Source organism: Chinchilla lanigera, unplaced genomic scaffold (genome assembly GCF_000276665.1).
Source record: "Chinchilla lanigera isolate Chin_1 unplaced genomic scaffold, ChiLan1.0 scaffold00073, whole genome shotgun sequence".
Lineage (NCBI taxonomy): Eukaryota > Metazoa > Chordata > Mammalia > Rodentia > Chinchillidae > Chinchilla > Chinchilla lanigera.
The window spans coordinates 8,428,122-8,454,151 of NW_004955474.1; the positions used below are offsets into that span (position 1 = coordinate 8,428,122).

Genomic DNA, 26,030 nt, shown 5'->3' on the forward strand with positions numbered 1-26,030 from the left:
AAAAACCAAAAAAAAAAAAAAAAAAAAAAATCAGTTTAATGAGAAAAATAAATGTTGAAAGAACCAATTACTCTTTGTTCCTTAGCTGAAAATACTTAAGAACTTAAAGTAGGAAATAGCAGAAATATAGGTGCAAATGCCTTTTCTGAGTTCTTCTGAACTGCTAGTCTCATTTTTTTAATTTTAGAGAGGCTTTCAGTTTCTCACACCAGAGAAACAATGTGGTATTTACATGTGTGTCTGATTTATTTCACTTTAACAGTATGGTCTCAAGGTGCATCCATTTACATAGGAATGTCTCATGCTTACCTTCTTTATGGCAGAGTAGTATTCCATTGTATAAAAAAGTATAAATAAGGACCAAATATTAGGTATTGTGAAATATGAAGAAAGGCTTTAAATGGGGAGGGGGACAAGGGAGGGAGAAGGGGAAAGGAAAGAAGAGAAAAAGAAAAAGTAAGTGAGAAAGGAAGAAAAAATGAAAACAAAACTTTTGTAAGTGGGAGGGGAGGAGGGGTTGAATGGGAAAAAAAGGAGGAATGGGAAAAAATAATCAAGTTATATCATGTACAGGTACACATTCTTTGTGATAAATGTGATCATTATGTATATCTAAAATGTACCAATAAAATCTGATGAAAGAAAAAAAAATTTAGGCTGCACACCAGTGTACTGCCACCTGCTTTTTGAAATTTTATTAATCTCTTCACCTAGTTGCATTTCCTTATGTCTATTTTTATTGGCAGTCAAACCTGCTAGTTTCACATTCAGTTCTCTATTGAAAGAACATATTATAGTAGTTTCTGTCTTGTTATTCCTGTTTTTTTGGTTATGAAACTGAAGTTCCAGGATTGCCAGAGTTGGTAGAAGAAGATTATTCACACCTTCAGTCTCAAATATCAACTGAAAAATTAACAGTTATAAATAAGAATTTTCTTTATTTTTTCTGATGATTAGCAATACTTTTAAATATTAAAATCTTTTAACATATGGTATGGTAAGGTTTGAAGATATTTAATTTGCCACATTAATTTAAATGGAAAGATTTAAATCACAAAAATGTTTTTTTTGGCCAAGAATTTAACAAAAATTTCACCATTTTAAATAGATTTAAATATTTCAAGCTGAAGTATCACAGACTTAAGTGTTTTGGATTGGAACATAGTATGATTTGGTATAGGTTGGACTTTATTAGAAGTTTATCTTGAAACTCCGAAAAAAGCTTGCTGAGCAAAATCATTTAATATATTGACTAATGTAAAGGACATCTTTATATGTAGCTAAACATTTAGGTTATATTTTACATACTGTTTAATATAAATGGTTATAGTAGTAGAACTGAATGCACACAATGGAATGGAGAACTGAATGGAAAATTTGATGAGTATTTTTGACATTTACCTTTTGGTGCTAATGATTTAAAAATTATATTTTGGATTTTTAGATTTGCCTGGACTGGTACCATCTTAAAGGACTCAAGTTTCTATTTTCATTTTTTTGCAGTTAAGGGCTAGTTCATGATAGGCAAGTGTTCCCCTAAATCTACATGTTCCCCTAAATCTACATGATAGATTTCAGATTTAATGTGATAGATCAGAATAGATAGATAGATTCACACAGGTGAATAGATAGATTCACACCTGTAATCCCAGCAACCTGGGAGGCTGAGACAGGAAGATTACAATTGGAGTCAGCACAGCGACTTAGCAAGATATTATTTCTGTGTGATTTATTGCATTCTGTATCTATCAGGTGTTCCCCTAAATCTACATGATAGCTAAATTCATAGTTCTGAGCTTTAAGAAAATTTTATAAAGTGTTTAAAATTCTATTTTTATAGCATCTTCTAGACTTACATGACATTGATACATTTTGAAACACATTGGGCCCGAGGACACAGGAAGAGAAAAAGCAAAGGAAAATGCAGGGTTACAGGAAAATCTCTAGATTGGAAAGGAGAAGAGAACACTCTGGGACATATTCTTTTAAATCTGTCTACCCCGGTGATGTCAGCCTTGTGAAAGGGTTATTTACTGAACAGGGAATCGTGGCATGAAGTGTTTATACAGCTCTCCAGGAAGTTTTTTGTTTGTTCTTCGGTATTTATTAGTGCGTGCTTGCAGTACATAATGATCACATTCCGTGTGGGGAGTTGGTACACGGACATAACATACCTCAATGTTTTTATCCTTTTCCTCTTCCCACCTTGCCCTTCCTTCCATGTCTTAGTCCCCATCTCATTTGCAGTATTTCTATTTCCCTATTTCCTATTATTATCTTCTGTTTTGTTCTTTACATATTTTGGGTTTCTCATATAAGTGAAACCATGTGATATTTAATATTATGTGTCTTGATTTATTTCATTCAACATTCAGGTTGCATCCATATTCTTACATTCATATTCCTACAAATGACTCAAGTTTCTCTCTCTTTTTGTTTTTCTTTTTTGGAGACAGGGTCTTGCTATGTAGCTCAGCCTGGCTTTTATTTTTTTATTTTTTTATCCCACCCCCCCCTCTTCGTTTTGAGACAAGGTCTTGCTATGCAGCTTATGCTGACCTTGAGCTTACTCTGAAGCCCAGGTTGGTCTCAAACTTGCAACAATTCTCCTGGCTCAGGCTGGCTTTGAATACATTGTGTAGCCCAGGGTGGTCTCAAACTCATGGCAATCCTCCTTCAGCCTCTCAAGTGCTGAGACTACAGGCATGTGTTACCGTTCCTAGCAAGTTTATCCTTTTTTATGGTGGAATAGTATTCCATTGTGTGCAAATACCACATTTTCTGTATCCATCCATTTATGGACATATAGGCTGCTTCTACAACTTAGCTATTGCAAATTGAGCTATTTTGAATGGGTGTACATGTTTTCTTTTTGGTACCGGGAGTCGGAATTGGGACCTTGCACTTGCCAGGCAGGTGCTGTGCTGCTGAGCTATCTCCCTGGCCCAGAATGGGTGTACATATATCACTGTAATATGATGTCTTTATAACTTTTTTGGGATCATACCTCAAAGGGGAATAGCATGGTCGAATGGAACTTTTATTACTGGTTTTTGAGAAATCTATACTGATTTTCATAATTATTATATTAGTTTACATTCCCACCAACAATGTAGAAAGGTTCCTTTTCCCAGTAACATGTAGGGAATATAGTATAGCTTACATTTATTATTTGATTTCTTGATTTTGGGAAAAGATAGAATCTCAGTGTTGTTTTAATTTGCATTTTTCTAATGACCAGAGAAGTTGAACCTTCTTTCATGTATTTACTAGCCAGTTTTGAGAATTGTGGATTCATTTCAGTTGCCCATTTTTGATTGGGTCTTTCTGGGGGTGTCTAATTTTTTTGAATTCTTTATTTTAGATCCTGATCTTTGTCCGAGGGATAGCTGGCGAAATGTTCTTCTGTAGGTTGGCTGTTTGCTCTGTTGGTTGTTTTCTTAGCTGTACAGGAGCTTTTTAATTTGATGTGATCCATCCCATTTGTTTATTTGTGGTGCTGTTTCTTGAGCTGCTGGCGTTCTGTACAGAAAGTGCTTGCCTCCAGTGTATCTTCAGGAGTTTTACCTATTTTATCTTCCAGTAGATTGTTTCTATTTTAACATTCAGGTCTTTGATCTGTTTTGATTTTAATTCAGTACATGGTGAGAGAGATGGTCTAGAATCAGTTTTCTACATGTAGATAGCCAGTTATGCCAGCACCATTTATCAAGGAGGCTATATTTCTTCCACTGCATGTTACGGGCCCTTTTGTGAAAGGTCAGATAGGTGAATGTGCCTAGGGTTATTTCTGCATCCCTTTTTCTGTTCCGTACAGCCGCATGTTTGTCTTTGTGCCCGCACATGCTGTTTTATTACTGTCGCTTTATAACATTACTGAAGTCCAGGATTGTGATGCCCCCTGCTTTGTCGTTTACAGGGTTGATTTTGCTATTGTGGGTGTCTTCTAGTTCCATAGGAATTTTACAATTGTTTTCTGTAATTCTGTGTGGAATGCTATTGGTATTTTGAGTTTGCATTAAATCTGTATATCAGTATTGGAAGTGTGTGGCCACTTTGAATGTATTGCTTCTGCCTGTCCAGCAGTAGGGGCTATCTTTTCATTTTGTGACGTTCTCTTTGATCTCCTTTTTTAGAATAGTGCAGTTCCCATTGTAGCGGTCTTTCATTTCCTTGCTTAGATTAGTTCTTAAATATTTAATTTTTTTTGATGCTATTGTGAATGGTATTTTTTCCAAATTTCTTCCTTTGTTTATTATTGGCATAGAGGACTGCTATTGATTTTTATGTGTTGATTTTTGCTAAATTTGGTTATTCTAGGAGTCTTGGTGGAATGTTTTGGGTCTTCTATTTAGGGTGGTAATGGCGAACTTATGGCACAGATGTCACAGTAGGCACACAGAACCTTCTCTGCAAGGATGTCACAGGTTATATGAGTTTTTTTTCTGAACTAAAACCTCAGCATTCATATTTAATTGTAGTGTTGGCACTTTGTGATAAATGAGTTTTGGGTTACGGTTTGGGCACTCGGCCTCTAAAAGGTTTGCCGTCACTGATTTAGAAGATCATGTCTTCTGCAAATAATAATAATTTTACTTCTTCCTTTTCTGTTACGTCCCTTTTATTTCTTTCTCTTACCTGATTGTTCTAGCCAATGTTTAGGGTACTGTGTTGAATAGGAGTAGTGATAGCAGGTCCTTGTCATGTTCCTGATGTTAGAGGAAAAGGTTTCAGCTTTTCCCTACTTCCTATGATATTGGCAGTAGGTTTGTCATAAATGGCTCTTATAAAATTGAGATAAAATCCTTTTATATCTATTTTCTCAGGATTTTAATCATGAATGGATGTTATATTTTGTCAAGGGCTTTTCCTGTACGTATTGAGAACATCGTATGATTTTGGTCCTTGCTTATTTCTGTGTGATGTATTTACATTGATTTGTGTATATTGAACCATCTGTGCATGCCTGGGATGAAGCCTACTTGGTCTTAATGTAAGATCTTTTTGATGATTTATTGCATTCTATTTGCTAGTAGCTTGTTGAGGATTGTTGCATCTGTGTTCATTAAAGAGATTGGCCTGTAGTTTTCTTTTTTTCTTGTATACTTTTCTGGTTTATGAATCAGGGTAATACTAGCTTCCAGGGATGACTTTGGCTGTCCTTTCCCTTGCAGTTTCATTAAAGAGTTTAAGGAGTATTGACATTAGCTGTCACCTGACATTCTTGTAAAAACCAGCAGTGAGTCCATTGGATGTGGGCTTTTCTTAGTTGGTAGGTAGGTTCTTTATTATTGCTTCAATTTTTTCCCCTGTTGTTGGATTATTCAGGGTTTTAAGATCTTGGTTCAGTTTTGATAATTCATATGTGTCCAGAAATCTATTTGTTCTGAATTCTCAAATTTTTTGGAGTACAGGTTTTCAAAATATTTGCTAATAATCTTCAGCATTTCAGCAGTGTTCATTATAATTTCATCTTTTTCATTTCTAATTGCATTGATTAGCTTTCTTTTTCTTTCTCTGTCCAAGCATTTAGTTTAGTCTCAATTTCATTAATTTCTGCTCTGATCTTTTATAATCTCCTTCTTTGTACTAGGTTTGGGTTTGGATTGTTCCTTTTACAGCTTTGACGTACATCACTAGGTTATTTATTTGCACTTGCTGTTTTTCCGATGTGGGCATTTAGAGGTATAAACTTCTCTCTTAGGGCTGTTTTCATATTCCCCTGGAAGTTCTAGTATGTTGTACTGGGATTAGCATTTGATTGTAGGAACTGTGTAATTTATTCTTTATTTTTGTGATACATTTATTAGTAGTGTATTAGTTTTCTAATACACTAATACAGTTTTCTTGCCATTGTAGTTTCATAGGGCCATGATCTGGTAATATGTGTGGGGTAATTTTTATCCTTTCTCATTTATAAAGCATGCTTTATTGCTTAGTGTGTAGTCTGTTTTGCAGTTCCATATGCTGTTGAGTAGAATGTGCATTCTGTTGTTGTAGTGCAGAATACTGTAGATAGGTATTAAGTCCATTTGTTTGAATATCTGGTTGAACTCTGATATTTCTTTGATCTTTTGTCTGGTTGGTCAGTTTGTGGCAAGGAGTTATTGAGGTCCCTCACTATAATTGTGTGGATGCTTTTTTGACCTTTTCATCAGTAGTGTTTGTTTCATGAAGTTCAGTATTACTGTGTTCGGTGCATATATGTTTTTAATTGTTATCTCTTCCTGTTGAATTGTTCCTTTAACCCATATGTACTGATTTTCTTTGCCTATTCTGATCAGTGTTGATTTGAAGTCCACTGTGTTTGAAAATAGGTGTTATGGTTGATACATAATGTCAACTTGAGGAGTCCAGGGGCTTGGCTAAGTGACTCAGCAGGGCTACATCCTGGAGTGAGAAGGACACGCCCTGACAGCTGTGGGATGTTGTTCATTGTGTCAGTTTGCAAAGTTTAGAAGGGTTAACTGTGTGACTGAGCAAGGGGCTGAGTCCTTACTTTGTATCTATCCTGAGCCTGTGCTCAGGGCATGCAAATTATATGAGGGCTACACATCCTGTCCCCTGGTCCCCTGGGTGGGAGTAGCCTGCTGACAATGTAAGGGAAAAAAAAGAGGCTTGTTCATCCCCCTTTGCTCTTGCTGTCTTCTGCCACCTTGCAGTGTTGCCCTTGGGCCATGCCACCCTGCCTTAGAGCCAGGTGATTAAAATAATAAACCTTTCCTTCCTTAAGTTTGGGCGGTAAATATTTTGTCTCAGTAACACCAACAGAAACGACCAAGACAATAGGATAGCTACTTCTGCTTTTTTTCAGGTTCCTATTTCATGGAATATTGCTTTTCATTCATTGAATTTTACTTTATGAATGCTTTTTTATATTAAATGTGTTTTCTCTATATAGTATACTGTTGAGTTTTGCGGCCTGATCCAATCTGCCAATTTGTATTTTTTGATTGCAGAGTTGAGACCATTTAGACTTGGCACTGAAAGATGTTGACTTATTCTTGTCCTTGTATTACTTTCATGTTGCTGATTCTTTTTTAAAAAAATCCTTCTGCTTGATTGGTCACCTTGCCTGGTGTAGTTCATTTCGTTTGAGGTTTTGGCATTCTTTGCTTCATTTTTTTTCCCCAGGATATCCTGGAGAAGTTTTTGGGGTGAGATGTTCTTTGTCACAGGAAGCTCTTATTTCTCCCATCAATTTTAAAACATAGTTTTATAGGATATATAAATCTTGGTTGAAGGTTTTCTTTTAGGAATTGAAACCCTTCACTCCAAGATCTTCTGGCCTTTAATGTTGTTTTGAGAAGTCTGCTATAATTCTAATGGGTTTCTCTTTGGAAATTCTCTAATAGCTGTTAAGATTCAGTCCTTGGGTTGGATTTTGGCATTTTGACAACGATGTGTTTTGGAGTTCTTTTCTGAGTGTGGCTGTTTGGGACTCTGAATATCTCTCACTTATCTGTTAAATTCTTTCTCCATATTTGGAAAGTTTTTTGCTCTTTTGTAAATGTCTTTTTTAAAGTGCCATTTATGTTGTCTTCTGGTTTTTCACTAATTTCAGTTAATTTAGTGTTCTTTGCTTTATCTAGCACCTGTTGGATCCCCTTTTCGTCTTGTCTTGTGGGTTTTTAAGGTATCTGAATAACTGATCTCCAACAACCTCTCTGTCATCTATTTCTGATACTGTCCTCACATTAGTTGCCTTTGCTGCCTATAGTTTCGGTAGGATTTTTAATCTCCTGAATTCCTTTTTTGGTACCTTTTTATGGACGGTAAGTTTTTGCTAAACTGGTCATTCATCATTTGTACCTTTTTGTTCAGCTTACGTCTTTTTGCTAGTGTCTTTAAACTCGCTTTTTGTTAGTGTCTTTAAACTTGTGGATCACTTGATAAAGTCTGTATCTGTTTACATCTTCATTGAGCTCACCTGAGCACCTTATTGATCTTTTAAAAATCTCCTTCGTTATCCTTTTGAATAATTGAGCTGTATGGCTTTTGAATTCCTTTCCTTTGATGCCCAGGCAATAGCAATAAAAAAGTAGAATTTGAAAAATTAATCAGTGGAAGATGAGAAGGAGGAGAGAGAGGTGAGATAAAAGCTTCTGTCAAATAAAAGGAAATTTAATAGAATTACACTTAATCTTAGCCAAAAGGCCAAGAAGTGATAATTTAAAAGAATTAGATAAAAGTAACAGGAAAGAACAAATAAGAAAAAGAAGAAAAAAGAAAAAAAGCAGAATAAAACAAAGGAAAAAAGAATTAAAAGGAGAAAAGAAAAAGTAAAAAAGGATAAAAGAGCCCCTAACTGCCAAAAAACAAATGAAAGAAAAATAAAGAAATACTGAGTAAAAAATTTCCTTTGTTTTTTTGAATGAGTGATTTCTTTCTAGGATCTGTAGTCTTGGAATCCAGCAAGTTACCCTTTGCTTACCTTACTTCACCTCCTGTAGTTTGTGAGGTGCCCCCTTGCTCCATAGGTCCCTCTGTCTGTACACCAGACTATGGCCAATGGTCTGAGCTGAAGTGTGTCCTTGCACACTTGGTAGATCAGACTAATGCTCTCTGCTGGATGTATACAGTGTGATGGCGGTTCAAGTAGAGTGCTGGACTTAATGCTAGCACTTTCAGGTCAGTCCGTCTCTGGAAACCACACTCACTGGGTCTTTCCACAAAGGCTGGGGTCTGTGTCCTTCACGGCCTGAGCTTAAACTTCTCAGGGGATCTATCTCTAGCCTTTATCCTCTCCACAGTTTCCTCCCAGGCTGTTTTTTTACTAAGTCATGGTAGGATGTTAAAGCTGGAAATGCTGACGTGGAATTGTTCTATAGTTCTGTGGTGTAGTCTGTTATTAACCCCTTCCCCAAAAGGTGCCTGATTAAACACTCCGTGGCAGTATGGCAAGTGCTGTAATAGGTTTCTTCTCCAACTCTAGCTTTCCCTTCAGTCACTTTAAAAAATTATATTAAACTGATAAGAACAGATGCTACACTTGATTTTAGCCAAAGGGCCAAGAAGCGCTAAAAAAATTTTATTTTAAAAGGCAGAAAACAGAATTTCAAAAGAAGATAATAGGAAGTTAACAATAATTAGTACATTGCGTATTGTTACCTTCAGAGTAAGTACTCAGGGTACAAGACACAGGCATGAGATACTGTCCAAACATCATTAGCACAAACCTTTCTTTTCAGTGAACTAAGAGAAACTAGCAGTATAACTATCTTAGCTATTTTATTTTTCCTTTTCCCTTTTTTCCTTTACCCTCTCCCTCATAACAGTTTCTCTTTTCTTTTGAAGAGTTTTTTCCCAACTCACAACATCCGTTGTAGATTTTGGGTCCTGTTTACTTTGTCAGCTTCTCATACTAGTGAGACTATACCGTGTTTACACATGTGGGTCTGATTTATTTCACTTATGAGTATGGTCTTGAGTTGCATTCATTTACCTATAAAAGAGCAAGTTTATCCTTCTGTATGGTTGAGTAATATTCCATTATATTAAAAAAACCCACATCTTTGTATCCATTCTTCCACTGATGGGCATTCAGATTGTTTCCAAGATTTAGCTATTACAAATTTTGCTGCTGTAAACATGAGTGTACATATATCACTGGGGTATATGTGTGTATATATATATATATATATATATATATTTTTTTTTTTTTTTTTTGAGACAGGGTCTCGCTATACAGTTCAGGCTGGCCTTGAGCTCGCTTTGTAGCCCAGGCTGGCTTCGAACTTGCAATGAATCCTCCTGCCTCAGCCTGCCGAGTGTTGGGATTACAGGCATGCGCCACCACTCGCGGCCTTGGGTATGATGTTTCTAATTCTTTTGGGAAGATACCTACATGGGACCTCAAATCCTAGTTCGTTGAGGAATCTCCACACTGATTTCCACAGTGCTTGCACCAGTCTATGCTCCCACCAACAGTGGAGAAGAATTCCTTTTTCTCCACAGCCCCTCTAGTATTTGTTATTGGTTGATATCTTGATAATAGCTGTTCTTTCTGGAGTGAGATGGAATCTCAGTGTTGTTTTAAATTGCATCTCTCAAATGACCAGTGATGCTGAATATTTTTTCATATATTTATTTGCTGTTTGTGTTTCTTTGTGAAGTGTGTATTCATCTCAGATGCCTGTTTCTGTAATGTGTCTTTGAATTTGAGAGGCCTGATTTTTTCAGTTCATTATTCTAGATATAAGTCCTTTGTCTGAGGGACAATGGCTATAATTTTTTCCCACTCTGTGGGTTGTCGTTTCACTCTGTTGGTGATTTCATTCATTGCGCAAAAAGCCATTTAGTAAGGTGAGGTCCCATTTGTTGATTCTTCGTAGTATTTCCCATGCAGTCTGGGTTTTGTTCATGAAGTCTGTGCCTAAATCTCTATTTTCAAGACTTACAGCTATTATCTCTTCCAGTAGATTTTAGTGTTTCTGTTTTAATATTTAGATCCTTGGTCCATTTTGACTTTAGTGCATGGTGATAGGCATGGGTCTAGTTTTAGTCTTTGGCATATGGAAAGACAGCACCATTTATTAAAGAGACTGTCTCCAGTGAACATGTTTGGCTCCTTTGTCAAAGATAAGGTGGATGAGTGTGTTTGGAGTTGCATCTGCATCTTTTATTCTGGTCCACTGATCCTCAAGTCTTGTTTTTTTTTTTTTTTTCCAATACCATGCTGATTTTATCACAATAGCTTTGTAGTATAATTTAGAGTTGTGGGGGGTTTAAGAGGGATGGAGGTAGGATGGAGAGATGAATGGGGTTAAATATAGTAGGAACAAGGCTGGAGGGTAAAGAGTGGTCATCCATGTTTTGAGTAGTCTTAGGATGCGAGAGGGAAGGGTTGGAAGAGAAAGCCTAGGAGTATTGATGTGCACCTTAAGGAGAAGAGATAATGTTTATTCGCATTCAGGTATCATAAAAAAATCAAGCAAGGCAGTGGATGAAAGGAAGGAAGAGGATGATTAGTAGTAAACCAAAAGGAAGGTTAGAGATCTAAGTTGTGAAAGAAAAGAAACCCAGAAAACAAAAATAACCACAAACAGTAAAAACAAACAAACAAACATAGAGAAAAGCAAAACCAGGACAAAATAGAACAGGGAAAACTAAAACAAAACAACAAAAATGGGGGCACTGGGGAGCCCTACCAGCCTGCTTCTGTTCCGCATGTCTTTGAACTCAAGTAGTGGGCTGGTTCACCTCACTTACCCACTTTGGCTCATATTGTTGCTGCTGCTTCGGATTTTTCCAGGCTGCTAATCCCACCTTCTTAGCGTGTTTGCCCCAGTTGAGGCCCTGCTTATCACTGTCAGTCTCTCTAACCCCCACCCCTGGGCTCTCCGGATGGAAGGAGGGTTCAGCCACAGTCAATCTGGCCAGTTGGAGTCCTCCCAGTGGAGGGAGGGGGTCACTGGCAATCTCCTTAGCCTGCCTGGGCCCTTTGGATCTAGTCACTTTTCAAGTAAAATTCACACTATTTTTGTAGTTTTCCATAGCTATGGCTTTTTCTTGAGTTTACCACTACTGGCCAGCTCCGTTATTTTTTCTTAGAGCTGTTGACTCTAGGGCTTACTTTCTCTTGAGGGACATTGGCCTTATCAACAATCATGCTGACGTGTTAGTTGGAGCCTCTGATGGTCCTTGCAGAGGAGAAATAAAACGTAGCAGGCTTAGAGTTGGTGAATGGCCACAGCAAAGCATGGAATCCACAGATACGGAGTTGGCTGGGGCAAATGCTTCACAGGGATGGGAATTCTTAAGTAAATCCCATTTCATGCATTTTCTCACAGTAATAGAAATTTTCTTTTTCTGTTTTTTTTTGGAAGATAAAAACCACCTAGCTTTTGCTTTTGATACATTGGTGAAAAAAGTTTTAAATCAGTTTGTATAATCTTTACTTATTCACCTCTCTCCTCAGCACTGTGCCCAAGTTGGGAGCAATGCGGTATTTATACATGGGTGTTTCATTTATTTCACTTAAGAATATGGTCTCAAGAAGTGTCCATTTACCTAAAAATGTCTCAGGTGTATCCTTTATAGCTGAGTGTGTTAATGTGTTAAAACTGACTGTAGTACCATTAAAAAAATGTACCTTTTCACTCAGGAATGTAAGGAATGTGATGTTAACCAGGAGTCTGTGAAGCTTGGAAGAAACAGTGCCAGTGAAAATGCAGATGGCCGAAGCAAAGGTAGGCTTAAATTTTAAAGATGACCTGATTCTTGAGTTATATTTTCCAGACTACTTATGTAATTCCAGTTCTGGGTTGTAATACAAAAAATGTAGGATTTCTTTCTAAATATCCTTGTGAGAATTGGTAGTCAGCAAGGGTTTCATCAAGGAGGAGATTTAACTGCATGATAAGAAAAGTCAGAAAAGCTAGGAAAGAAGAGCACTTCGGTTGAAAAAACAACTCATTGAAAGGACATGGGAGAAGTAAAATTAGGGAGCATGTTTTGTTCTCAGACTGCAGTGTATTTTATGGTATTTATAGTGTAGTGTCATGGATAGTAGCTGGTAAAGCTAGAAAGGTGGGTTTGAGTGAAATTCTGAAGTCATTGGCAAAATGAAAAGAAATCTGTCTATGATTTTAGCAGTTAAATGATCTTCACAAAATTAATTTCTGAAGATAGTGTAAAGCAGAGTCAGACAGAAAGTATTTCAGATAAGAATAGTAGGTGAAGAACTGGAAATAACGGTACTATTTAAGTTTGGGGTAGGAAACATTTCAAGAGAACAGATTTGAGGGATGGGTTTTGTTTTGTGTTGTGGGGAAGAAATCTGTGGGTTGGAAGATATTTTTGGATGCAGTAGAGAGAATAACTAGTAGACCTGTAGGATGGAATGGAAACAAGAATAGCTGAGTGAGTTAACATTAGAGGGAAAAAGAAGTAAGTGTGGGAGTATGTAGACAAGTAAGGGGATAAAAGTAGGAAATACTGGAATTTTATAGAAAACAGGCATCCGATTTTCCTTATAAAGTGAACAAGGTCATGTGAGAGTAAACAGAGTTAGAATCTAAGCAGAAGATCCAATGTATAGACCATTCTACAGAATAGATAGACGAGCTGGGTGTGTATCCTGCACTCTGCTAAGCATCTCTTAGCTGGCTTGTTATGGAGGGAAATTCAGCCAGTGTAAGGACTCACTGGAAAAAGTCATAAAAAGCTGAAGGTACTTTGTAATGGGAAAGTACTAGTTTAGGAAAAATGTGCTTCACTGAAGGAACAGGGGACTTGAAAGAAGTGAGGATGCTAAGAAAACTGAAGATAAGTAATTGGAGCAAGAGGAATATTACTAGTTTAAGACAGTTTGCCAGTTATCTGTATTTTGTTTTCTTAGAAGTAGAAGGATCTGGATGTAATGAAGAACCCAGTATTTCACATATCAAGAAGAATAAGCATTCCATATTAGAATTCTTTAGTTCCCAGCCCAAAAGGTAAACTCTTGCTATGATTCTAATTAAATGAAGTATGTTTATTTAACCTTCTTCTGTTTGTATCTATGTCTGCTTGCCTGTCTGTATGTATATGTATATGAGATGGTTATTGTACCTCAATTACATAGTTACATTACATACATTTTTAAATTTTTGTTTTTTGTCTGTCTCTTTGAGGTAGGGTTTCACTATGCAGTTCAGGCCTTGAACTTACAGCAGTCCTCCTGCCTCAGCCTCCTGAGAGCTGGGATTATAAGCGTGCACCACCCTGCCTAAGTTTCAGATTGCTAAAATAACTATGGCTTAGGCAAATGGAGTATTTTTTATAAGTGAAGAAAAGTATACTAATATATAAAATAAGCGAATTGTTAACTTTTAATAGTCACTCATCCTCTACCACTTACTTTTTCCTTGTTTCTTTCACATAGGAACTAAGATCCTGGGTTTGTTTTTGTTGAAACTTTAGCACAGTTTTCTTTATGGATTTTAAGGGATGAAAATTGAATAAACCTTGACAAAAACATTCTTTGCTCACTTCACTTCATTTTTACTTTATTAGTAATGGGAATAGACATGATAAAGTTCCTTGGGGAAAGTATTATACTAACAGACTAGAACCATGCAGGGCAAATTTGAACTAAACACATTATTCCTTCTCATCCTACTTGAAATGTTTTAACTCAGTGAACTTCATTTACCCTCTCAGCTGGTTGAAATACTGGGCTTTTGTTACACTGTGTAGCCCACCTTCAGTATCTGAAGGTGTGTCCTACTGTCTGTCTCACTGACACAGCAGAGCACTTCCAGTCCGTGGCCAGTCAGCTGTGTCATTAGCATTGTCTGAGCTGAGCCGTAAACCAGTGCCCATGGTCTTCGTTTCATCTGAACCTCAGATCTGTAGGTCTCAGCCACCGTAAACCTCAGTCACAGCGCTGTTATGTGGACTAGATCGGATGAAAGAATATGGAAATAAAATGATGTGGAAAAATAATAAGCACCAACATATGCCTTAGAGCTAATACAGATAGGCTTACTGTGCAACAGGAGCTGTTTTAAGGACTTTCATGTGTACTAACATTTTGACCTATCTTGTGTTGATTTTATTTTTAACTCCTGTTTTCACAGTGAGTATGCTAAGGCATAGAATAACACAAATTTACCTAAAATCCCAGCACCCTGAGAAGTTTAGGCAAGAGAGTTGCAAGTTTGATTCAGTGCATCCTGGGCAAATTAGTGACTTAGTAAGACCCTGTCACAAAGTAAAAAAAAATTTTAAAAGGGCTAGGAGTGGAAGGCCTTGGGCTTAGTCTTTACTATTAAAAAAAGTCCCATGGAAAATTTGTAGCAGAAGGTGTTTTAACTGTATTCATTACTGGATTCATTAGTCTTAGTCTCTTAAGCATTGTTACAGTGTTTCTGCGCAAGATTTATGCAGTTTTTCATTATGAAAGGATCGTATTTTTGCCTTTGGCCACTTCATTATTAACGGTGTTTTCATGAATATGAAGCAGTTCTTTGTTCTAGATTTATGTAAGTTTTAATTAAATTACTGAATGAACCCAATATTGTAATTAATTATTTCTAAAATGACTTAATTTTTCAAGTTTAATAGTAGTATTCCTGCAGTTTGTAAATCAGTACATCTTACTGGTTGTGAATGCACAATGCTTTTAGCACATTTGACTTTTTTACTCATCATCTTTCTCAAAATTTTTTAAAAAACTACACAGGCAAGACAAAAATAGTGGCATTGCATTTATTAACAATGTTCTTACTGTGTTTTGAGTTTATAAAAAATTTCTTTTTTATGCTTAATTTTAGAAGAAAAATGGCTGCCCAGTACATTGAAAGCAGTGATTCAGAGGAAATTGAAACAAGTGAATTGCCACATAAGATAAAAGGTAGTATATAGTAAATTTTATTTGATATTGTATCCTAAATTCTGATCTCATGCACCCATTTTTATGTTTATTTTGGTTGAATTTTTAGGAAAACTGAAAAATGCGCAGTCAGAGACTAAAAGGCTGAAAGGTATGTGTATGTTTTCTCGGTACTCATAATGTACACTTAAATTAGTGAGGTAAAACCCCACTCATTTGCATCTCTGTTGCTTAGAAATTTTTAGTAATAGGTTTTAAGTTTGGCTGCTGTTTACATTTAAACTCTTTGTGGACTTCACCATATATATTAATGAATTAAATGAGACCAATTCAATGGCTAGTTTGAAAACAAAATAATTTTCTATTGCTTATAAAACTACATTTTTATATATAAATGATAATTAACAAAATGAGATTGGGAGTGCCATCTTGGAAATAATCACATTATCTCCTGGTAGCAAGTCAGCTATAATGCCCCTATAATTCAGTCATCTTTCAAAGGTTCCTGACCTCTGATTATGAGATAGGACACCGTTACTTAGATATTTAGGGGGACATTTAGATATAAACCATAACAAACTCAAAAGATCAAAAGGTGTAAAATTAATGTCTTTACTTTTTTCCTTTTATTTTAAAAGCATATTTATTTTCCTTTAATTTAGATCATATTGTATTCTAAGTGAAGAGAGTATACTGCATTTGGAAAATAACTGATCACCTTTGGACTGAAGTGAAAATTTGCAACCTCATAATTAGGAGTCAGACATATATTTCTTTGACAGAATTCTTCCACCTGAGAGCTAAATCACTTTGCTTATGCTTGCTCTTACTTTCACAACCCTCTTTAAGGAAGGAACAGTCTTACCATGATTGATTACTCCGGAGAGATGCTTAGTGCGAGAGGTAGCAATTCTGTCACCATGTATTATTATTATTATTATTCTTTAATAATAGAAGCTCTCAAGATAGGGTAAAAGTGGTATTCCGTCTCCTGTCTTCAGAAAGTACTGTCCCTAAAGCACGGGAAAGAATTTTAGAATTTCTCAGTAGTTCTGTGGGTTCCTTTTTTCCTAGCGGGATCATCTAAGGTTAAAGAAGATGCAGCATTTGGACTTACCTCACCTTCCCCTACTGCAAAAAAGAAAATGTTGAAAAAGGGTCAGTAAATCTGCTATGTTTTTACCTTTTTCTGTTTTTCAGTGAAAAAAAAATCAAATTATAGAAGTTATAAAATTATTTTAGAAGAAGTTTAGGAAATACAGAAAAGGAAAAAAGTTGTGTCTTGATGTAGTTTTCTTCTGGTGTCTTTTCGTATTCTGTTTGTTTTACAAGATCAAAGTATCGTGCTGGGGTGATTTCTCCTGAATAACAGGTATTTCATCTAGTGAAGGCACAAAATAATTTGTGGTTGCTCTAAAGCTTAATTTAATTTGCATTAAGTTCTAATAAGGATTTAATCTGGGGAGAGAGTAGAATTGGCTTCTCATATAAGATGTTAGTAATCTTATAAACTTGTTCTTTGTAGTTTGTAAGGAAAAAGACTGAAGATCTAAAAAGATGGGGGTAAATTATATTGCTGTACTTTGGTTTCTTCTTTTATGTGTTGGAGATATAGCAGAGTCTGTTTTCATGAGGTTTATAATCTAGTGTTGGGGGAAACAAAGTAAATGCATAATTTTCAATGATAAGTGGTGTGACCAAAAGGATAATGAAATAACAAGATGGACTTGAAAGGGCTCTTGATTCTAATTTAGAAATTTAAAGAAATGCTGAACTTCCCAGTGGAGTTGGAACAAAGTTCATACATAAGAGCCCTTTTCTGTTGGCAGGCACATGGCAGTGATACAAGGGAGAAAATTAGCTCTAGCGGTGTGAGAACTTAAACAGATATATCTGTGGAAGAGAAGCATGTGGAAATAGAAGTCAGAGTGTAGAGACAAAATTCATTGTCATGCCTGGGCCTGTGGTAGATACTGCTTTGTTTGGCAGGACACACAAAGTCATTAGGGATAGATTAAATTCTACATTTAACATTTCCATGCATCAAAGGGCACTATAAGCAAAATGGAAGCTGATAGGCTGAAAAAGATATACGTCAAAAATATAACTGACAAAAGATTAGAATCTAGATTGTATAAGAACTTTCAAATCAGTTTCTAGTAACAGTGTAATAGAGTTGAAGGATATGGACATTCAATTCATATAAAGTCTGAATGACCAATAAACATAGGAAAAGATGTGCATATGTAATTATTGGGGAAATGCCAATTAAACGCATGATAATATGCCATCTCACTTTTTGAGTGTTTAAAAATCCTACACCAGGTAAGATAAGGTGGTACAGCAGAAGGAACTCTCCTGCGCTGTGGAGGGGATTGTCAATTATGATGGAGAACAAGTAGGCAAAGCTTAAGGTAAACCACCTAGAATTTATACATATGTACAAAATGCACAAAAATGCTTTTCATTACATCACAGCTTTAGCAAAGGTAAGGTAAACCACCTAGGAGCTTAAGGTAAACCACCTAGAATTTATACATATGTACAAAATGCACAAAAATGCTTTTTATTACATCACAGCTTTAGCAAAGTACCGGAAATAATGTAAATGTTGTTCAACAAGGGAGTGGAAAATGAATTGTAGTCTACTCATGCAGTGCTGTATATCAGTTAAAATGAATACACCAGAGCCACAAATACTTAAAAGCATAAATCTCAAAAATATATAGCACTGAGAGCAAAGCAAGTCGTGGATAATATATAAATATATAATTTAAAGGTCATTTAAATGTGAGTATGGTATAGGTGTGATGTATTTGTATATGTATGAAAACATGCAGAGGAAGGTTATACAGTTTACCAGCTTGTCAGGATATTCTTTGTTTTAAAAGGAATATTAAGGAAATGTGGGAGAATGTTTGTGTGCATGGTTATTACGTTGATAGTGTTCTCTAGTGTTTTGTTTGACATGTTTTATTATAAAGTAAGGGTTTGTACTTTATGATAAAAGATGTATTTCCAGAAAAATTTTAGTCCATTATTCCACTCAGTTTTCCTTACCACTCACTGCTCCATCTCTTCTGCTTTGGGCTTATGAAGAAAATAGTATTAGTTCCAAGTATTTCAGGTTATAGAAAAAAGACAGATAAGATATTAGGACGGGAGTATATGTCACTGCTAGTTACATTTACATTTATGCTACTGAGGACTGAACCCAGGCCTTGAGACTGAGCCACATTCCCAGGCCTTTTTATTTAAATTTTTAATTTTGAGACAGTGTCTTGCTGAGCTACCCAGGCTGGAGTTAAACATGGGATCCTCCTGCGTTAGCCTCCCAGAGTGCTGGGTTTACAGGCGTGCACCACCATACCTGACTAGTGATTTGTCCTTTTAGGAGCGTCTTTCATGGACAGTTCAAAGAAAACTGATGTTGAAGAGAGACCAAGAACCACACTGATCATTTGTCCACTTTCTGTGTTAAGCAACTGGATTGTAAGTCTTGAAAGCTGTTCATTTAAAAATCTGTGTAATATAATCTTTATTTGTCTTATAAGATAAAACATTCTGTTAGAAATACTCTTGGCCATTTTATATCTTTTAGATGAACTGGGGTTACATTCGCTAAATTGAGTACTTTGCAATATTTATAGTAGGGAGAAGAAAGAAACATCAGTCCTAACATAAGATTTGGTTTGTATTTCTGCATTTGCTACTTTCTGTTCCCCCTACGGGAGAAAGATACATAATTTGCTTAGTTTGTCCTTCAGCTCCTCTGGATTTTTCTCATTTAATCCTTAGATCTGTTATTTCCATTGTCCAGCTGACCAAATTGAAAGAAACAGAATTTAAGTAACTTGACTTACGTAGCATTTCTTTCTTGACTTTGTATATTTCTTACATATTAACTTAATGTATTTCTTCATTTTATGTAGTCTGTGACATGACTTCCATTACAAGTTTTTGGTAAAAAGAAAGCTGATTAGTATATTGTTTCTTCTTGTGATTAGTGTATAGTTTCCCCATAGAACCAAATGAATTTTTAGTGGTCTCATTGTTTTTTCATTCTCACAAAACTGTGTATGCTCCATTTTTGTTTTCTGTGTAGTTTGTCCTGGGGAGGGGCACACATGCATACTGGAATGGCAGTTTGAGGGTATTAATGGAAGCATAAATCATATAATTGTGGTTCTTTGAAGGCTTGGTATATGGAGAGTTATTTTAAAATTACTAATATAATTTTTATATTCAGAAAACAAAAGTTTGAATAATGTAAACTTAGAAAGGTAATGGTAAGTTTTTCCTACTGAGATTATGCAGAAATTGAAAGGAATGAGGAATGGTTGGTTATGTAGGAATTTATGGCAAAGAAACAATTGTATAGTCTCTCAACAGGTTACTCTCTTCTTAGCTTCCAAGTAAATGACCTCATGTTCTAAAGAGTGGGTTGGAACTTACTTTCCCTTTTTTTGTCATCACATAAGAAAGAAAAAAAAAAAAGTGAAAACCTGGGTATCTGTCCTACTCTCACCTCTTCTCCTTTTACCAATCCCATTTCTAGATATTTATCATGTTTCTTAACCTGTTATGAAAAAACACCTATTTTATTTTCTGTTGAGTTATAGGTATGTATATATCCACACACATATATAGCTGAGCACAGTTTCTAGAAACATGGTAAGTATGGTTCTTTCTTGAGAAACATTGATATTCTTGTGTTCTAGAAGTAATCCTTCCACAAATTAGCTCTGCTCCATTTTATTTCCACTCATTAATTTAGGTTTCACATACAGAACTCCCTTAAATTGGATTTATTCCCTAGCCAGATTTGTTGCAAACATTTTCTGAATCTTTATTTTTACTGTTTCATATTGTTTTGCAATTTTTTTCCCTTATAGTACTGTTGGCTTTTGTTTTTTGATCTGTTCTGCCAATCTGTGTCTTTTGATTGAGGAATTGAAAGCATTTTCATTGAGTCATTAAGGATGGTTGTTTTAGTTACTTTTCTCTCATGGCTGGGACAAAATATCTGGCACCCAAAGTTAAAGAGGGAAAGGGTTATTTAGCTCAGTTTGTAGAGGTTTCAGTCCATAATCAGTTGACTACAAAGCACGGTGGCATGGCAGAGGGGCAGCAGTTCATGGCAGCAGAAGACACCAAAAGCAACAAGAGCAAAAAGCAGGGTGTGAGGTGGGACATTAAATGAATCCTCGCTTATACTGTCGTGTCGTGTCCCCCCTCCCACCCCCGCTTCTGGAAATTGAACTCACGACTTTGTGCTTGCCGGGCAGGCGTTGTGCCGCTGAGCTAAATCCCCAGCCCCTTTTCGCATATATTGTAAGCAGGCTACCTACCCTGGGGTGGGTCCTCTACACTCTAGGATGTAGAATTGCTGAGTCACTTAGTTAAGCTTCTAAACTATTGAAGATGACACAGTGAATCAACCATTACAATGATATTATCTTATCCTTTTCATTTTATAATTTTCCTTACGGATTTCCTTACTTTTTTTCCCTTTTGTTAGCTGCCCATCCCACCAGGTGTATTCATTCTTTTGCACGTATGACTTGAATCACCAGTGGTACGTGCATGGCTCAGAAAATGGGTGGCATTTGTAGCCCCTCAAAAGCCAAACATGTTAGGATGTTTTGCACATTTTGTACAAGTCAGCTGCCTTTATGAATAAAATGTTTTAAAGAAATTCACAAGTATATATTCCTTTTAATTTAAATCAATTTGTTGATTTTATAATTTACTTGGTATGAATACTACTAATATTTGTATTGGGGCAGTCATTATTGCACTTTATATACCTATCTATATTTAGTCCCTTCATAGAGTTATTACTAATTTTATTAGTAACAAGGTGAATAAAAGCAGTCAGATCAGTGGTACAGGATACCCAATAGGACAGTCATGCGTGGAGCACCACTGATTCAAGCCAGCAGAAATATGTTAAACTTCCCTATGCTTTTATCATTCAATTTTTCTAGGCAGTCATGTGAATTATTTGACTCTTTCTCTTTTTCCTTTCCCTCATACGCCACATTTAATTAGTCCCTAAGTCCCATCAGTCCCTTCTTAGTGTCTTTCTTTTGCAACTGTCCTTCCCATTCTTTTTCTACTTCTTCCATTCTGGATTAGGGCTTTGTGATCTGTCACGTAATAGTTTACCAGCTGGGTCTCCCTGCTATCATCCCTTTCCAACCTAATCATGATTGTTTTTCTTTTGCTCAAAATCTTCCAGATCTATGGTTCTCAAGATTTATTTTACGCACAGTTGTAAAAATTTATCATGTTCTCAAGAAGAGCTGCCCCGTTGTTGTGGTTGATACTTGGTATATAGTAGATACATTAAATGAATCCGACAATAAATAAATGAAAGAATGCATATTGTGCTTGAATCAGTCTCTATATCCTTTGAAATACTAGTTGATGGTCTTTTTTTTATTTTAAAAACTAAAAAAAAAAAACCAAAACAATGAAGACAAAATCAAAACAACACAAAAACAGTATATAATAGGTGGTCTTTTAATGTTGAATTTTGATATTATTGTTGCTACTAACTGACTGAAAGCATTATAAAGAGTTTTTTTATTAAAATATTACATTTTACAAACTCTTACTTTCAGTTTGAAAGAAGTGTCATGATTTTTTTTTCCTAAAAATGAAATGGTTGCCCATTGATAGGACCAGGAAAAGTTTTTATAATGTATTATGTTCCAGTTTTCTTGATAATATAGCAGTGCAGTTATTATTGTTCTTAGTATTTCAGTTTAAACTGCAGGAAGATTGTTTCTATGTCATTTCAGTAGCTTCGTTTGTGACAAGACTGCCCGGACAGCACTTTTTATGTACATAAGCCTCACACTAATTTGCTGTATATTTCTAATTTTCTTTTAGGACCAGTTTGGACAACATATAAAATCAGAAGTACATTTGAATTTTTATGTTTATTATGGTCCTGATCGTATTAGAGATCCAGCCTTGCTTTCAAAACAAGATATTGTTTTGACTACGTACAATATTTTAACTCATGACTATGGAGTAAGTATGCTGATACAGAAGAGATTTTTAAAGGTTGATTTTTTTAAAAAGATTGAATTTAAGAACTACAAGTTTCTAAAGTTTTCTAAAATCCAAATTTTTATATTCCTCTATCTCTAAGTACTTATGAATATATAAAAAGTCAGCAGGATTTTTAAAAACACATTAGTAGGTTGTATCTTCTTTATACTAATTTGGCAATGTGTTCCATTTAGAACATTTTGGGTTAAAATTTTAAATATGGATTATAACTAGTATCCATACGTGTATGTGTGTGTGTGTGTGTGTGTGTATGTATCTATATAGATACATATATATACTCATTCACACAGAGCAGTTTAAAAATGAGTTTATTTTTTTAATTTGGAAAATTGATTTTGTCATAATGATTTGATCCACATTAAATGTTTGAAAATAAATTTCTGTTTGAACTTAGGGCTTTTGCACCCATTTTTAAAATTTTTACTGTATTTTTTTAAATTTTGAGACAAGGCGTCTCTAAAGTCACTAAGTTGACCAGATTGGACTGAACTTGTGATCCTCCTGCCTGCCCCTCTCAGAATGCCGGGATTATAGATATGTGCTACCATGCAAGGCTTGAAAATCAGCTGCTTTTTTGTAGCTGCAATTAATGTTTCCTAATTGTTTTCAGAGTTTAATTGTTTGTAGTTGTAGCTGTTCAGTTAAAACATCTTTAAAATACCTTTCAGTCACAATGTTAGTCTTTTGCTAAAAACATTGCTTTTTATATAAAAGAAAGCACAACTGATAGTTTTACATTATAACTTATTCTGAGGTAGAATACTTTGATGTATTATAGTGACTCAGCAAAAGGCTAAAGACTTCTTGGGTTTGAATATAATCTGTACTTCTTTCTAAGTAACAATCCAGCACCTTGTACTTCAGTGTTTTCAGCTGTAAAATACAGGTAATAATGCTTGTAATACTAAGCTCGTGAATATTCAGTAATTTAATATATGTAGTGCTTAAAGCAGTACTGGGCAAATTGTGTTGATATTAAAGAATAATAACAGTGCAATATTATTAAGCAAATTGTGTTAAATATAATACTTTCCTGGGGTTTTGAAAATTTATTTCATTTGTACATTCATTGTGGAAAGTTGGTACATGTGCATAACATATTTTAATTGTATTTTTCGTTCCCTTTGCTCCCCTCCATTTCTTGGTCTCTTTACATTTTATAAAAGATCTATTTGCCTATTTCCTATTATCTGTCTTTTATTTTGTTCTCTATTTATTCTTGGCATTTCTCATATAAGAAAAACCGTACAATATTTAAGCTTGTGTGTCTGATTTATTTCACTTAACATTATGGTCTCAAAGTGCATCCATTTTCCTACAAGTGACTCAGATTTATCCTTTACATACACGACTGTGGCTAAATACCACATTTTCATATTCATTTATCTGTAGATGGACATACAGGCTGCTTCTAAGATTTAGCTTTTATGAGTTACGCTGCTATTAACATGGGTGTTCATTTAACATTATAATACAATGTCTTTAGCTCATTCAGACAAATATCTAGAAGTGGAATAGCTGGTCAAATGAATTTCTGTTCTTAGTTTTTGAGATATCTGTGTACTGATTTCCATAATGATGTACTAGTTTATATTCCCACCAACAATGTAGAAGTGTTCCTTTCTTCCTGCAGTCTCACAGCATTTGTTATCAGGTGATTTTTTTTGGTGATAGCTATTTTTTCTGGAATGAGGTGGAATCTCAGTGTTAATTTGCATTTTTGTGATAGCCAGAGATATCTGACACTTTTCATGTATTTTTTAATTTTAGTTTTTTTGTTAGTACGTTTGCAATACGTAATGATCATATTCATCATGGGGAATTTGTACTTGCACATAATGATGTCTTAATTCTTTTTTTCCCCATTCACCTCCCCTCCCTTCAGCCCTTCTCCTCTCCATTTAAAAGAGCTATTACCATTTTTTTCTCTTCCAATTCTTTGTTTTTTGTTTGTTTTTTTCCTGTACCGGGAATCGAACTCTCGACCTCGCGCTTGCCAGGCAGGCACTGTGCTGCTGAGCTAAATCCCCAGCCACCTCTCTTCCAATTTTTTAAAAATTCCTTTTCTCTTCCTTCCCTTCCTCCTTCTTCGTTTCCCTTCCTATTTGAAGAAGTTCATTCTACTTCCTAATAGCTATTCTCCATTTTGCTCCTTATTTACAGTTTGGGTTTCTTACATAGGAGAAATAATATGATATTTAAACTTTGTGTCCAATTTATTTTAATTAGGATTATGGTCTTGATATGTATCCATTTAGAAATGTCTTAAGTTTATTCTTAATGGAAGAGTAGTACTCCATTGTGTGTAAATACTACATTTTCCTTATCCATTTGTGTTGACGGGCGTATGACCTGTTTTCAAGATTTAGCCTTTAAAAACTGTGCTGCTATTAACATGGTTATGCAAGTATCACTATGGCATGATGACTGTAACTCTTCCAGGAAAATACCTAGAAGGGGAATAGCTGGGTCAAATGTCATTTGTAGTTTTAATGTTTTGAGGAATCGCTACTGATTTTCATAGTGGTTGTACCCAGTTACACTCCCACCAACAATGGACAAGGATTCCTTTTTCCTCACAACCTTGCCAGCATTTGTTATTGCTTGTTTTTTTGATGATAGGCATTCTTTCTAGAGTGAGCTGGAACCTTAGTATTGCTTTAATTTGCATTTCTCAAATGATCAGTGTAGTGTTGCTGTACATTTTTAAATGTATTTGTTTGCTGTTATACTTCTTCATCTGAGAAATACCTATTCCTTTCAGAGGCCCATTTTTTATTTATGGTTTAAAAACAAAAGAAATTAGAAAAAATGTTATGAGCTCTTCACTGTTCTATATGCAGTACTAATTTAGAGGTCCATGAAGATTAACATTTTTTTAAATGGTGGAAGGCAGTTTTCTTTTGGGGGCTTCATTAGAAAAAAACACTACTATACTATCTTATTATGTTTTGTTCAGTACTATTTAGACAAAGGTGAAAAAAAAAACAAAAACAGCTGGGAAACTCTGAAAGAACAAACACAAACAAAATCTGGCTTAAGCAAAGGGGAAGAGAGCATGGTCTCCTTGGTAGAGGAGACCTTCGCCAAGGCCATGGCTGAGATAGGTAGAGCTCCAGGTGGACAGCAGAGTCTAGCAGGGCCTGGTTGTCTCTGGTTTCTCTGGTCTTCTACACTGGAAACCACCACCAATATTTTACAAGACAGTGGGAGGCTGGACTTGGTCTTTGTTGCAGTGCCAGCACTCAAAAGGCTGAGGAAGAGAGGATCCCAAGCTTCACCTCAGCCTGGACAACCCAGCAAGACCATGTCAAAAATAGAAAAGATCTGGGGATGTTGTTCAGTGACTGAGGACAGTGAGAATACATCTCTTCTTTTGTCTTGAGTCCTTCTCAGCCCTCAGCACACACCCTGCCTCCAGCAAAACAAAACCCAGGCCATAGGAGTCTCCCATGTGAAGTGCGTGTGCTAGGACATTGGGAGCTTTGTCTTGGCCTCACAGCTGGAGTCCAGCTAGTGTTTCTGCTTCTCTTCCTGGAACAGAGCTGTCTCGGAGAAGTCCTCATTGGGTTTGACACGCTGATCAGCCAACTTGACGTTGCAGTTCTTCCACCTTTAATGTGGT

General features: G+C 35.7%; 1 protein-coding gene across 6 annotated transcripts in view; it reads left to right on the plus strand.

The window, feature by feature from the left end:
* Nucleotides 1-26,030, plus strand: part of Hltf (helicase-like transcription factor) — a 77,027-nt gene that overhangs the window by 16,210 nt on the left and 34,787 nt on the right. For 3 of the 6 annotated variants that reach the window (XM_013502747.1, XM_005401415.2, XM_005401417.2), the window contains exons 9-15: nt 12,107-12,191; nt 13,343-13,439; nt 15,261-15,340; nt 15,429-15,470; nt 16,394-16,477; nt 18,714-18,811; nt 22,220-22,363. In XM_013502747.1, the coding sequence (XP_013358201.1) occupies nt 12,107-12,191; nt 13,343-13,439; nt 15,261-15,340; nt 15,429-15,470; nt 16,394-16,477; nt 18,714-18,811; nt 22,220-22,363 (630 nt within the window). The remainder of the gene's footprint in view (nt 1-12,106; nt 12,192-13,342; nt 13,440-15,260; nt 15,341-15,428; nt 15,471-16,393; nt 16,478-18,713; nt 18,812-22,219; nt 22,364-26,030) is intronic. The other 3 variants (XM_005401420.2, XM_005401421.2, XM_005401416.2) reach the window with 2 other exon arrangements.